This window comes from Prunus avium, chromosome 1 (genome assembly GCF_965620075.1).
Source record: "Prunus avium chromosome 1, drPruAviu1.hap1.1, whole genome shotgun sequence".
Lineage (NCBI taxonomy): Eukaryota > Viridiplantae > Streptophyta > Magnoliopsida > Rosales > Rosaceae > Prunus > Prunus avium.
In genome coordinates this window covers 49,803,240-49,816,491 of record NC_142284.1, presented here as the reverse complement: position 1 = coordinate 49,816,491, position 13,252 = coordinate 49,803,240, and the positions used below count along the sequence as shown (strand labels likewise).

The 13,252-nt window shown below is 38.3% G+C and overlaps 2 protein-coding genes across 2 annotated transcripts; both read right to left on the bottom strand.

The window, feature by feature from the left end:
- Positions 1–766: 766 nt before the first annotated feature.
- LOC110744817 (uncharacterized) lies at positions 767–6,793 on the bottom strand. Its single transcript, XM_021944834.2, has 7 exons — positions 6,598–6,793; positions 6,377–6,500; positions 6,040–6,292; positions 4,589–4,997; positions 2,277–2,652; positions 1,068–1,145; positions 767–966 (listed from the first exon to the last, which is right to left on the bottom strand). The coding sequence occupies exons 4-7, from the start codon at positions 4,981–4,983 to the stop codon at positions 916–918; spliced, it is 900 nt and encodes a 299-aa protein (XP_021800526.1). The 5' UTR covers positions 4,984–4,997; positions 6,040–6,292; positions 6,377–6,500; positions 6,598–6,793; the 3' UTR covers positions 767–915.
- A 1,606-nt stretch (positions 6,794–8,399) lies between these two features.
- Positions 8,400–12,431, bottom strand: LOC110744816 (vacuolar-processing enzyme). Its single transcript, XM_021944833.2, has 9 exons — positions 12,102–12,431; positions 11,248–11,412; positions 11,006–11,162; positions 10,839–10,924; positions 10,567–10,766; positions 10,153–10,201; positions 9,699–9,908; positions 9,003–9,209; positions 8,400–8,863 (listed from the first exon to the last, which is right to left on the bottom strand). The coding sequence occupies exons 1-9, from the start codon at positions 12,327–12,329 to the stop codon at positions 8,681–8,683; spliced, it is 1,485 nt and encodes a 494-aa protein (XP_021800525.1). The 5' UTR covers positions 12,330–12,431; the 3' UTR covers positions 8,400–8,680.
- Between the last annotated feature and the right edge of the window lie 821 nt (positions 12,432–13,252).

Here is a 13,252-nt window from a genome sequence, read left to right as displayed (position 1 = left end):
CCAATTAGGGAGGCCACATAATGTAAAGTGGCATCCACAAATCATGCGACTAAACAATGATATTATTTTATCATTATAAATTGGACGTGGCCCTCCAATTTGCTAATGGGTAACTTTAGGGAGTTGGGGTTTTGGTTTTTCTCCTGTCTTAGCTAAATTTTTATATGTATCTTTAACAGCTTTGCAAATTCATATATTGTGGTTTTACGTTACGTGTGTCAGCTAAAGGGAGTTATGGTTTGTTTTTTTCTTCCTTTTTGAAAGTAACTTTCAAACTAGTCTCAAATCTCGTCTCAAGAGTCAATTTTGTGATTTTCTTCACATCTTGAGAGCGATCGAGTCTCGAGTTTCTTTCACTCGGATGGTGAAGTCTGAAATTGATTTTGCCCATGAGTGATGAGCAGCACCTCCACCGTAAGTCATTGATTTATGTGAGATTGAGACCCGTATATAAATATATGAACAATCATAAGTCAGTCACGTGCGCTTGGACGACCATCCAACACCGTTAATTTCCTTTTCTTACATGACATAAGAAAATGTGTTGTAGGTTGAAAAGAAAATAAAAAATTGTTGGATTGTATATCATTTCATGACTAACCACTGGAATTACATCCCTGAAGCCTATTTTAATTATTTTCCACAATTAGGGTTCGAAGGAGAGAAATTTCATTTGTTCGTGTGCTTGGAAGTGATGATTTGTTTTTTTTTCTTTCTTGTTATGATTAAACAAACTTAGTAGGAAAATGAGAAACAAGACTCTGTATACAGGACCGGAAATGAATCCATTCATTATTCTGATGGTTGAAAGGTGAAGATTTTACAAAGGTTCTAACATTTTTCTCATACCTTCAAAAAAAGAAGGGGAAAAAAAAAACGAAAATGCTATATTAGTCTTTTCACTAAAAGTCCTTTCTATTCAGAGTCAGACTCCACGTTGCCCATCGCCTTTAGCCCTCTTGGTCTCTGCAGCATCATACAAAAATGCATAAAAATATCAATATTAAAGGCAAATTAAGGAAATTTGATTTAGGCCCTGAATTGAAGAAAATTACTCAATAAAATACCTTCTTGGAAATCTTCTTCTCTCTGACCTCGTACCGTTCTAGGGTCAGATCACAGAGCCATGCTCCTGGGCTTACCAGCTATAAAACAAAATTACAGAAAATAAAAAACTAATTAGAACAATGATCTTCCAGCTAATTAAAAGGCAGAGGCCAAAACAAGCAAAAACAGACTGGCAAAAGGGAACCCTTTTGCTTCAGGTAATGGGCAAAAAGCTGGATAGGCTTTTTGACAAGCACTTTGATGAGTTTGCTATGTTTGGAACTTAAAAAACGAAAACGGTGCGTTGTGCGTTGTGCGTTGTGCTTTCATGCTTTTGTGCTCAGCAGTTGACAGTGCGGTCCAACCCGGAAAACAGTTAGCATAATTAAGAGCTAGTGAAAATACCTATATGCCCTCACCACTTAGTATATTATTTCCAAAAGAACCAAGAAAATAAAAACCAACGGTTACAGGCCCAGGGTCCGTTTGGACCCATTATGCCCTTTTTTTTGTCGGTTAGTAAAGAATTAAGGCCCACTTGCTTTAAACGTCCACTGATGCCCACTAAATCACATGCGGCCACATGAGACTCCATGCACCGTCCATCACCATAATAACCAACCCAAAAGCAACAACCATGTATTGCCACGTGTAACATCAGTTTTCCACTAAACAAGGCGACCCTAAATAAAATACTTCATTGTCGTATTATTACGAATAATTTAGAACTTAATCTTAACCCAAACCATCGTCCTATTAATATTATTCCAGTCGGACAGCAAACAAACTTTTAGGCATATTAGGTATATGCATAGATGGCTTGGCGGACACGTGTATCCCTTGCTCTTGCTGTCACTTTAGCAATCTTATTTGGCTTCTTTTAACCCAAATTAAACAAATACCAGAAATTTCTATTTATTTCCACCCTACCACATGCTTTACCCACATTTTTTTTAAATTTTTTAAATTTAATTTTTTTGCTTTTCCTTCCAAGCATTCTACCCTTTCTAAGCTAGTCCACATTTTGTCACTACAACAACAATTTGCATAAATACAAGGTCAAACAACTATATAAATATAATCAAATCAAACTGGGTTTTGTTTTGTTTTGTTTTTGCAAGGCAATGGTGTTATTTTAAAAAATAGAGAAAGAAAAAAAAAACTACTTAATTTTAATTAATACTAATTAATAAGTAAAGTATCTAAAAAAGGAAAATAGAGGAGCTTACATTGAGGGTGCGTTGAATGAACTTTGCTCTTTTCTTGGGTCTCTGAGGCAATTTTGACCCTTTGATTGCCATGAAGTCCTCTTCTTTCTCTTTGTTGGTCAAAGCAATCACGAACTTCGGCGGCCAGATCATCGGTGGCGCCAACGCTGCTTCGCCGCTTCCCGATGAAGACCCACCTCCCCCCTTCTTACTATCGTGCGCCGTGTCCGAAGAAGCTGCAGACTTGGTGTTGTTATTCTCATTATTATGGTGGTGGTGATTGTGGTGGTGATTGCCTTTCTTATCGTGCGCACCCCCTCTGTTGTCGGGTGATGCAATTCCCCTCAAGCCTCCGTTGCTCTGGCCTCTCATGGCACTTGTTGTGGTCTCTGAGTTTCTACACAATTCAGATACGCATATCAAAATCAAATCAAATCAAATCAATTCAATTCAATTCAATAAACCCATTAAAAAGCAGGCACAAAACATAATAAATGATTTTTTTTGGGCAAAAAATTAAATTAAAATAAATTTATGTGGGTAGTTGTGAAATTACGGGAATGACCTTGGGACGATCTAGATCGGTGGATTGGTAGTGTAGAGAGAGAGAGAGAGAGAGAGAGAGAGAGAGAGAGAGGCTTAGAGTTTGTAATGGGTTTTGCGTAGAAAATTAGCGTGGTTTTTGGCTTCTTTGGGGGACCTTTGTGTTCTGCTTTTAAACGAGGGAGTTGTTAATTTTCTTTTCTTTAATGAAAAGTCAGATATTTTATAGAGAGAGAGAGAAAGAGAGAGAGAGGACAGGGATGTGATGTACTGTATAACGTGCACAGCTGGTTTTTAGGCAGGATTTTAGCCGTTGGATTGAGAGTGCCTTTTGTGGGGGTTAAGGAACACGTGTTGAAACGTGGAAGGAGTGGACCCGTTGCCTAATCCATCAATGATCCGACGGCTAAAAACGGGGTTGATGAATTGGTTTTCGGTGGACACGTGGAATAGGAATTGCCCATTTCCTGTTTCCAATGAGCCCATGGAATCAGGGTACCGGTCGTTATGGATCGGATGCTATCATTCTAAGATGCAGTGGAGCTCCGATCCGGTGTGACCATGAGCAAAATAAGCCTGCTACACGTCCTAGTGGAATTCAATTTACTCAAGCCTAATCATGCTAGATTTATGATCAAATCAGCGCTAACATGATGTCTAAAATAAAATAACAAATCAATGATTCACAATAAATAAGGCATTCATTCCAAACAAGAAAACTAAAACTAGGATCAAATCAATCATGCTTGAAATCATCAACTTAATACCCCATCCTAAAAAAAGGAAGAGTCGAACTCTTGCCGTGAATGTGAGGGTAAATCCTCGACCTTATGGCACTAAGACTCTTTATATCTTTCTCTAATTGAAGTTGTTTGTTATGTTAATGTGTTTTATGTTGTGCACAACCAAGCCAAAAAGATTACATGACTACATGAGCATGAGCTCTCCTTCTGGGCTTTTACATCTCTTCACCCACCTGACCAATTGGAGAGTGGATCATTAAGATAAGCCTCACAACAAATTCGGCCCCATTTTTCATCATTAAAACTCCTAATCTCAAAAACCCTCCGATAAAATTTCATTAAACTACACATTAAGCATTAAAACAGCCATGTTAATGGCAGGCCAGGAATATAAAAAACCAGTGGTGTGGGACAAAATTCCATGCTGTCTAGCCTTATCCATTTATCCAGTCCTACTCATATAAATCAATCCAATCTAAAGCGACAAATTTGCACAAGGATAAATCAGAGATTTTCCCTTCAACCAAACAAGATTTTCTCTTCAACCAAACAAGGAAGAAGATAACAGAATTTGCAATCACTCTATTGTTGCATATGAAATAATCTAATCAAAGCAACAAACACTTACCTAACAAAATTATTTTCTTTGACCTTCACAGACGTAGAGAAATTGGCCACGCAATCTTCTGAGATTTTCCCTCACAAATCTAGAATCTAAAATCAAGCAATTCTGTATATAAAATCTCCTGATCTGATGATTATGACTGTACAGATAATGCATCTGACGGTGAGATCAAGGTATATATAAAAACCGCACCAAAACTGTACAGATATAACCGTAGGCAACAAGACCCAAAATAACTAAATGACAAAACCCGCGCACCTGGCCCACCCGCCACTAATTTAAACGACAAAACGCCACCATAATTACCCCATAAAACGACGAAACTACACGTTAACGAAATGGCAGGACAACCGAAACGACGTCCCGTGGAAGCAATAGATATAGATTTAGATAAAGCAAAAGCGTGAAGTGCAAGTGGTAACCTGAGAACACGCTGAAGTGGCGGCTGCTGCGGAGATAACGGCCGTTGACGGAGATTTAAATACCCATTCGTCTGATTAGAGTTACCGGCGGTGGAGGGCTGATTGGCTGGGTCCTTATCGGGTCGGAATACCCGGCGGTCGACCCGGACTGTGGTTCGGGTAACCGGGGCGTCGGAGTCGTCTTTGCCCTTGTCCTTGACCTGGATCTTCATACACCTGAGGCGCTTGCGGTTCCCCCACTGCAAAACGAAATCGGACGACGTCGTTGCGTGTCGTATGGCATCGGAACTCGCTCTCAACAGCAGAGAGGCTGAGGCGTCCCCTCCGGTTCTGTCTCGAGTGTTGGAATTGTGGGTGTCTTTAGTATGGGTGTGCCTAAGACAGTCCCTTTCCATCTCCTTTTGTACACCTGTCCACCCATGCCAAAACAAGAATTAATCACAGCGGTTAGTTAGTTGGTTAACATGGTTTTTTACATTTTAATCGCGGTTAATTCTCATAATTAAAGTTAGGGACGGAAATGGCAAAAACTGAGAATCTGGGATTGGATTGTGGCTGGCTCTCTGCAACTGCGAGTGCCTAGAAATAAAATTCAAATAAAAATCAAGGCCTACCCAAACAGACGGAGAAGATGAAGATCGAAAAAAAAAATGCAGGGAAAGGACAAAGAATGAAAATTGTATCTTTGATTTTCTTTTTAATCAGACGCTTCCATCGAATTGCGATTAAATAAGTTGAGCAATTACGTCTCTTAGCTCAGTTTTTTCTTGCATCAGTTTCCCGAGAACCAAACAGAAGATTTTGTACTCTGCTGGTGTTTGAATTTCGGAAAAACAAAAACTTCGGACTGCCAGCAAAGAACACCAAAGATAGATAGATTTTTCACAAAACAGAGGGTAAAATTTCGCAGAGAAGGTCTTTTCTTTTCAATGCTGATAATACAGACGGAAATCATTCAGAAAAATATATTAAAAGCCTTTAAAATGGAAGTGAGGAGGAGGAGGAAGAAGAAGAAGAGATAACCTTCCCCAATATAAAGGTCCATTAGTTTTTTGAAATTGAAAATTCTTGCATAGAAGGCAGATGACAGAAAATTGAAAGAAGATGATGGACAAAGATTCCAAGCCCATGATGGATCCAAATGTAAGACCCAGCGAGAGAGAGAGAGAGTCAAGGAACTCAGCTGGCTTCATTTGAAAAGCTTAAAATTCTATTGCAAAGTTATCTGCTTTTGAACATCGAAAATCAAAAAACAGAGAAACCAATTGCTTGGACTCTGCTGCACATGACGAAAAAGAAGAGAAAAGTGAGAGCCTCTTGAAGAAACCAAATTGAGTAGAAAGATATCAAAATTCGAAGAGCCGAAAATGGAAGGAAATCAAATCCGCCAGTGAAATCCTAAGCCCGATACTTAATTTCACTGATCTAGGATTCGGAAAATGAATCTGCACCTGTTATACTGAGATTTCGCAAGCAGCTACAATCCTGAATTTGCTAAAGAAAGTTTGCTTCTTTTGGGCAATCTTGCTCTTCTAGGCCTTCTGACTTTGCAAAATGCAAATCTAGAGCCGAAAATCAACGAAATGATTGAAACTTAGAGCCTATGTCCCTGACACTCATGAATGAGAGATGCTTGTTCTTCTTTATCTCATACCCCAGTTGAGATTTCTTCAAAAAAAGGGGTCAAATCTCCTGGAAATGTACCTGTGAAACCAAAATCAACGAACGATGAGTTAGAATAGGGGAACGAAATCGTTTAGGAAATTAAGCAAATCCAACTCCCCTCACCTTTAAACTAGATTTCTCGACCTTTTCTCTGTAAATTTCAATGAAATGAGATCCAGCTTGGAAATTATCCCAGGAAATCGATTGATTTCACTTCAAATTCCCCCAAAAGCTCTTGTGAATGTATCTGCAAAACAGAAATTGCACAAAATAACCCGGTCATTCTAAGAAATCAGATTACATTAAAACTACCAAAATCGAGCTCTGTTTTCTCCATCACAAACCTCTGCAAGCTCTTCTCTCCTTGTCTCTCCCGCGAACACACAACAGGCTCAGAGAAAAGCTTTGAATTCTCCCCCGAATTCCTCTTTAAATTCTAAAGCAGAAGAAAAACCGAAGGCCGAAACTACAGAGAGGTTCTTTCTCCTTCTTCTTCCTCTTTCTTCTTGTTGTTTTGATGGAACGAAATGCACTCTCACCTTTCAAAACCCAGGCTTTATACGACCCCTCCCACTCTCCTTCATACTTGAACCGTCCAACGCCGAGCATTATCGGCCCTTGATCAACAATCCAACGGCTCCCGCGTCTCCCTGTCTTAAACCGTCAGCTCCGTCTCTTTTAAACCCCGTTACAACGTTCTTACTATGCTTCCCCTCTTCGCGTCGTCAAATGAATCTAACAGAATCTACTACTCCGTTAAGTGGCAATAATTTGCATTACCCAATTATTTTTTAATTCATCCTGTACCTTATTTTAATTTTTAATTTTTAATTTTATTTTTCTGGTGAACCGGTTCGTTGTAGTGTGGTTATAGTGAACTAACCATGGTAAGTTTAACCAGAGTCGTGGATTAAACGTTATCAGACAATTGTCCTTGATGTCCGGTTCCTATGGCCGATTATAGACCGTAAATAAGCCGAGCTTAAATATTTGTGTGTTGACCGAATAAAATTGTTGAATCTAGAGCGTCGGTTCCTGCTCCCCATGAATTTTTGTTTTCACTGTTGGTTTGACAATGTGCAATTATGGATCATATTTTAAAGTTGGGTTGTATTTTCTAAAAATAAAAAAGAAAAAGAAAAAGAAAATGTTGGGTTGTGATTGTTGGGAGACCATGGGATGGGACACTGCCATATAATAATATTCATTTTTACCTCCATGTTTAGTAAGGATAATTTCGCATGTGTCAAGTTAAGTGGTGAGTATTATTCGATTAAAATATGTAATACAATTAGCATTAACTATACCAAATCATTCCATCTTTAAAGTAATTGGACTTTGCCAAAATTGTACATTATTGGACCCGTAATGTAGGTTGTTGCTTACCTACATTTTGGCTGCTACAGGTTGGAGCAAGCAAGGTGAGGAAGAAAGGGAATTTGGGGTTGGACGCATGCTCTCATACCGTACGCCTACATTCTCCACAACGAGATTGGGCACACCTATAGCATGGCATGTTCATTTGCCTAAAAATGGATATTCAAATCATTCCAATTCCTGAATTTACATCAGGCATAGAAATTTGTGTTTCCACATTAAAATCGTCATTCAATTCTTGAAAAACCATAAATTATATTAATTAAGAGAGTAATATAGGAAATATTTTTTTATCATCACTTTAACCCAAGATGTATGCTCACAATGCTTCTTACTACTTGAGTTGACACATGTCCTTATGCATAACCATGATTAATTTTTTACTTTGATTTATGTAATAATGATTATGCTTATGGACACATGTCAAGTATTGAGAATGATGGAGTATACACCTTGAGTGGATTAAAGTGATGAACAAAAATACTCACATTTTCTTATAACCATTTATTCTCTTTAATATTTCTAACTTTCCCCAATTCCCAATGCGATTGATATCTTTAATTCTATTTTTGAAAAACTCAATTACAGGGAATATAATCACAATGATAATGACATTATCTTATGAAAGGCCCACTAGATTACCACTTTTTATTTTATTTTTTGGGTGAAAAGCTAGATTACCAATTTACCATTTGGAGACAGACAAGAATTAGAGCCGAGCCGCTCACTTCCTTAATGAAGCAACCACAGAGAACATAAAACAAAGGCATATCGTAATTGCGAAGTTTTATATAACCAAAGCCTGATGTGTACACCGGCTGCAGCAAACAGGTACGTATTCATACGCAACAAACATGCTAATATTTACTTACAAGATTCAGTACGTACGTGCATTACAGTACAGGGGCTTGAGTTGTATTTACACAAGGTTACACTGAAGCAATCAGAATAACATTAACAATCATCGAAATGCTTTCCTAAGATATGTTTTGCATGTAGAGATGACCACGGATTGGTTATTCAAATCCCACATTTTTTTTATTCTTGAAATCATGCACTGAACCCCCGGTGCAGGGAGCTCCAACGGCTAGAAGGAACGCTCACGCAGGCTTGTGCTGAAGCCTCAGCCATCTGCTCCTTTGTCATTCCAGCGTTGCAGATGTTTGCCAGGGACCGCATGTGTTTCATCCCGTATTGAGATAGGGATCCACAATATGTCTCAAAACTCCTCACCTGCACAAACAAACCCATCAAACCCATCAGGCACAGGCACAAATATTATTTGTGAAAATCTGTTTTATATATGCAGAACAAGATATAATCAGAAAAGTTTTAAAAGCATTAAGGGGAAAACGGACAGCAGAAGTATTACCATTGTCTTAAGGCAGTCCCAGTCATCAACAAGTGGCTGCCCAGCAGGTCGAACAGTGTTGAGCACTTCTGGACCTTTCTTGATTCCAAACAGGAGTTTCCCGATAAGTTTCATGGTTTGATCCATATGCATTCTATGAGACATTGCTTCAACAAAATCTTTTTGAGCTTGAATTTTCCTTGGTGAGCCTTCAGGAGCTTTGCGGTACTGCATCCAGAAAAAGAAAAGAAGTGAAAACAAGGGGCTTAGATCCTCAGGCTGACAGCTTACACACAGAAATAGTTACAAAACCACAGAATATTCAGAAGTAGAACCTTAGAATTTCATAACAATTAAGGCTTTTATTTAATCAAAACCTTGGTTTCATTCCATTTTTGGTATTCAAAATTCTTGTTCCAAGCAGAGATATTCTACTGCTTTGTTTGGAGCTTCACAGGAGAGCAGGGCACACGGCATGGTTCCAAAACCTCCATGGTACTTATGATATGTTACCGTTTAAACAATGAACACATGGAGTATTCCCCAATCATCATTACCGATCTCTCCTGACTTTTAATCAAATCAATCATAATATCTAACAGTATGACATACTTCCAAATATAAGTACTGATGATGACTAGTACATAACTTTTAAGACTAGATATTTAAAAGAAAAGGCAAAATAACTATTTACGGATGAAAAATTAAGAGATAAACCTTATGCCAGAAATGGACAAGATCAGCATCCCGCTGGTTGACAGCTTTTGTAGATGGCCTCAAGGAGTTCTCGCCCAGAAAAGTGTAGTTATCATTTGCAGGATTTGTCCCCATATACACAAAGAGGTTGTCCTTGCTGAGCCCTACATCGCCATATTGCATGACATGAGAACCAAAGCCAGAATTGTCATTTGCTGTCCTCGTTTTAACCTGGGCCATCATAATGAAATCAAAGAATTGACATTAGCAACTAGCAGGATCACATCTAGATATTTCTTGGCCAGACCCTCAAGACTTCTCTAAATACAGACAATCTCATTTATTTAAACATACAATAATAAACAGCTGGTCTACCTAAATTATCAAGTGACACTAAGCGATTCTTTCCTGTACAAAAGAAGAAGAAAAATTCTCTATTTGTTCCATAACAATGTGTTAAGAGACAAATTCTTACCAGTTCATACTGTTGGTGCAAAGTTTCCGACCTCAAGTTGTGTACATCACTGTTCACAAGGTCAAAATGTTAAATCTCAAATGAAAAATTATAATTTGAACAGTTTCATTCTCCAACCTGAGAAAGAAACTGCTCTTGTAAGGACAATCCAAACACCCACACCACCAGTGCAAGGATTAAAGAAGAAAAAACAATTGGCATGAAATCATACAGTTTCAAACTTCTACCTAATTCATATATTCTTCATATTTTGAGGCAAATCTTAAAGTGACAATACTAAAGAAGTAATGCACTTTTAGGGAAAGATGAAATTGTTATTATTTACCAAGGGTATGCAAAATGAAGCTGACATTAAGCTGCTTTTGTTCCCACCCCTTTATTGAAAATTTAACAAAATGAAAAAATTCTGCATACCTGTCTTCCATCCAAGCAACGCTATACAAGTCACCCAAGCAGGTTTCATACTCCAGGGGAGGACTAGGATATTCTCCTGGGCAGTAAGTCCCCCAACTGCTCTCTTCTGCATTTGATGCCGTAGTTGCAAAGATATTCAAACCTTCAGGAAGAAGTCCCTCAAAGATACTTCCGGATTCACAAGCTTCAAGATAAAATACCTGCAGTTTTACGAATTAGTCCAACTCTATTGGTAAATGCAGCATCTATTTACAGTTCAACTAGAAACTTACCAAGCTTTTATAGGTTCCTGCTGCGTGCTTCTTCTTCAGGACTTCTATTAGATCGTTAGCATAAATATATGGACTGGTAGGCATCCCTGGGGAAAGAGTAAGTAGATAAGATATGGGGATGTGGGCAAAATAATATCAGTATTGTCATGTGCAGAATTGATACTAACCAAGAACTCCAGGACCACCATGATCAGAATAGTAAATGAAAATATGATCGTCTGGACCGCTGTCCACAACCTTCCCAGTACCCCCTGTAAGAGCAGTTTTATTTCCAAGGATAGCAGCAAAAAAGTTGTTAACAGTAACATCATCGCCGGTGTAATCCTGCCACCATAAAATTGACCGCATGAGGGGAATTATAACTATCAATTCAAAAGCAGGTAAACACCTAGAGGGGAAGATAACAGACCTTTGGGACTCCTTTGTAAACGTCATCACCATGTGGGCTGTTAATGATGACTCCAGGCCTAGGGTTCTCTTCGTTATAAGCGATATCATCATACATGAATACAACAATGTTTTCATCTTTCAGCCCACCTTTCTTCAGTAGTTGATAGGCATGGCAAATATCAGCCTAAACAAACAAGATAAAAAGGTCCATGTTAAACATCAATCAAGAAATGAGGGTGGCTTAGCTTTCAAATATGAGAAACCAATAAGATATTTATTGACATTCATATGAAGATATAGACACAACAAAAGTATCAATTTCACCCGTGACACAGAAATCCAGCTCCTATACAAATATGGTTAACTTTGAGATGTACTCCATGTCAAAGTTTCAAACTGAGATGAGATCAAGGAATTTAATAATTAATAAAACGAACTTGAACTAAATGCATATGAGTTCCAAAACAAACTCAAGCCACATGTAAATTTAAAACTCTGTCTTAGTCAAAATGAGATGAGATCAAGGAAGATAAGAAAGACACAAGCTTGAGCTAAATTCATATTAGTTCCAAAACAAACTCAAGCTTCCAAATTTTAGTTTGACAAATTCGAAAGCAAACAAGGTAAACGAATCAGAAATTGGATAAGATGAAAGTCAAATTTAAAGGAGATTATACAAGCATAAACTTTCCAATATGAGGTCACCCAAATTCAGATATCAAACAATTCAAAAAACATGAAGGGAAAAAAAAAATTGAAATTAACATCCAAAATTATAACTCAAATTCCATGAACAACTAAAGTTTGATGAAAAAAAAAAACAAAAAAGAATATTTCTGAATTAAGAAATATGATATCGTGTAAAAGTAAGACCTGATGCCTGTAATTCCAGTATCCATTTGAGCCAGCGATCAAAACAGCCCATCTGGTCCCCACGGTGCCGTCGTCTTGCTCATCAGGGCCGTCATCGCCTCTGCCGAAGAATCTAGAAGCTTCAGAAGGTAACCGTAAAACGTCTCCGATCAGGTCCCGGCTACCGGCAGCGAAACCGGAGAGGGAGACAAGGAACAACAGGACGACGGCGCTAGCCAACCGAGTCATGGCGGTTTCCGGTCAAATTGGGATGAGGATATCTGATTGGTGGAGCTGGCATAAAACACAAAGATCGAAGGTTGGAGGAGGAGTTGATATTTATTGGTGACCACGTGGTTTCTCTCTTTCAATGCGACTTGGATGATCGATTGCGGGCCCAAGCGGGCTTACTCTTTAATTGGAAAGGCGTGCAATCTGGCGCGTACACGTCGGCACCGTATTATTGCGGGAATTACGGTGTTGGCGCTGTATAATTCGACCGGTTTTTTCACCTGTAATTCGTATAACAAGGTGTAATTTCATTTATTAAAGAATACAGTTTCTTTAGTTAACTTGCCAGATTTTTTATTTTTGAGTATCAGAGCAAGTCAAGATTCTTTATAACTATGCCAGATTTATAAGCTTGTTAACAATACTAATAAAGAATACTTCGGCCCAAACATCCGACCTAATCTATTATCATTCAAAATAAGAGCTTAGTCTATCATTGTTCAAAACAAGAACTGGAAGCTCTAATGAGTTATATTTTTGTATTTTCTTCTTTTAACTTTATAATATAAAACCTACTAGATGTTGAAGAATGTTAGGTTGAAACTTTGGTACCAATCATGCCCACCTTCCCCTCGTATGAAAAGGTAGAAAACAAGGTAGGTATGATTTAAAGAATACAACAAAACTGATGATGCAGCAGACAAAGGAGGGTATCTATTAGATTTATGAATTACAGGACAAAAAAAATGCACCATTGCTTGCTGAACAAGAACTAGTGATGCTGAAATGATAAAGGAAGGTCTGTATTTCCACCTCATACCCGTTCCAATCAATGGTATCTGAATATCAGGTTGGGATTGGCAGCCTTGCTTGGCCTTGCTCTAAAACCATGTTATCCGTCCAACTGGCGCTCAATAAAATTTAGGAAAATACTAGGTTTA

What these genes read in the sequence shown, in the direction of transcription:
- LOC110744817 (XM_021944834.2), bottom strand. Translation starts at nt 4,983, where the DNA reads ATGGAAAGGGACTGTCTTAGGCACACCCATACTAAAGACACCCACAAT. An exon ending in TCATTCAACGCACCCTCAAT is followed by an intron (nt 1,146 to 2,276) that starts GTAAGCTCCTCT and finishes TTTGTTTTATAG; the next exon opens with CTGGTAAGCCCAGGAGCATG. An exon ending in AGAAGAAGATTTCCAAGAAG is followed by an intron (nt 967 to 1,067) that starts GTATTTTATTGA and finishes ATGATGCTGCAG; the next exon opens with AGACCAAGAGGGCTAAAGGC.
- LOC110744816 (XM_021944833.2), bottom strand. Translation starts at nt 12,329, where the DNA reads ATGACTCGGTTGGCTAGCGCCGTCGTCCTGTTGTTCCTTGTCTCCCTC. An exon ending in TTTACAAAGGAGTCCCAAAG is followed by an intron (nt 11,163 to 11,247) that starts GTCTGTTATCTT and finishes TTATGGTGGCAG; the next exon opens with GATTACACCGGCGATGATGT. An exon ending in TGCACCAACAGTATGAACTG is followed by an intron (nt 9,909 to 10,152) that starts GTAAGAATTTGT and finishes ATGATGGCCCAG; the next exon opens with GTTAAAACGAGGACAGCAAA.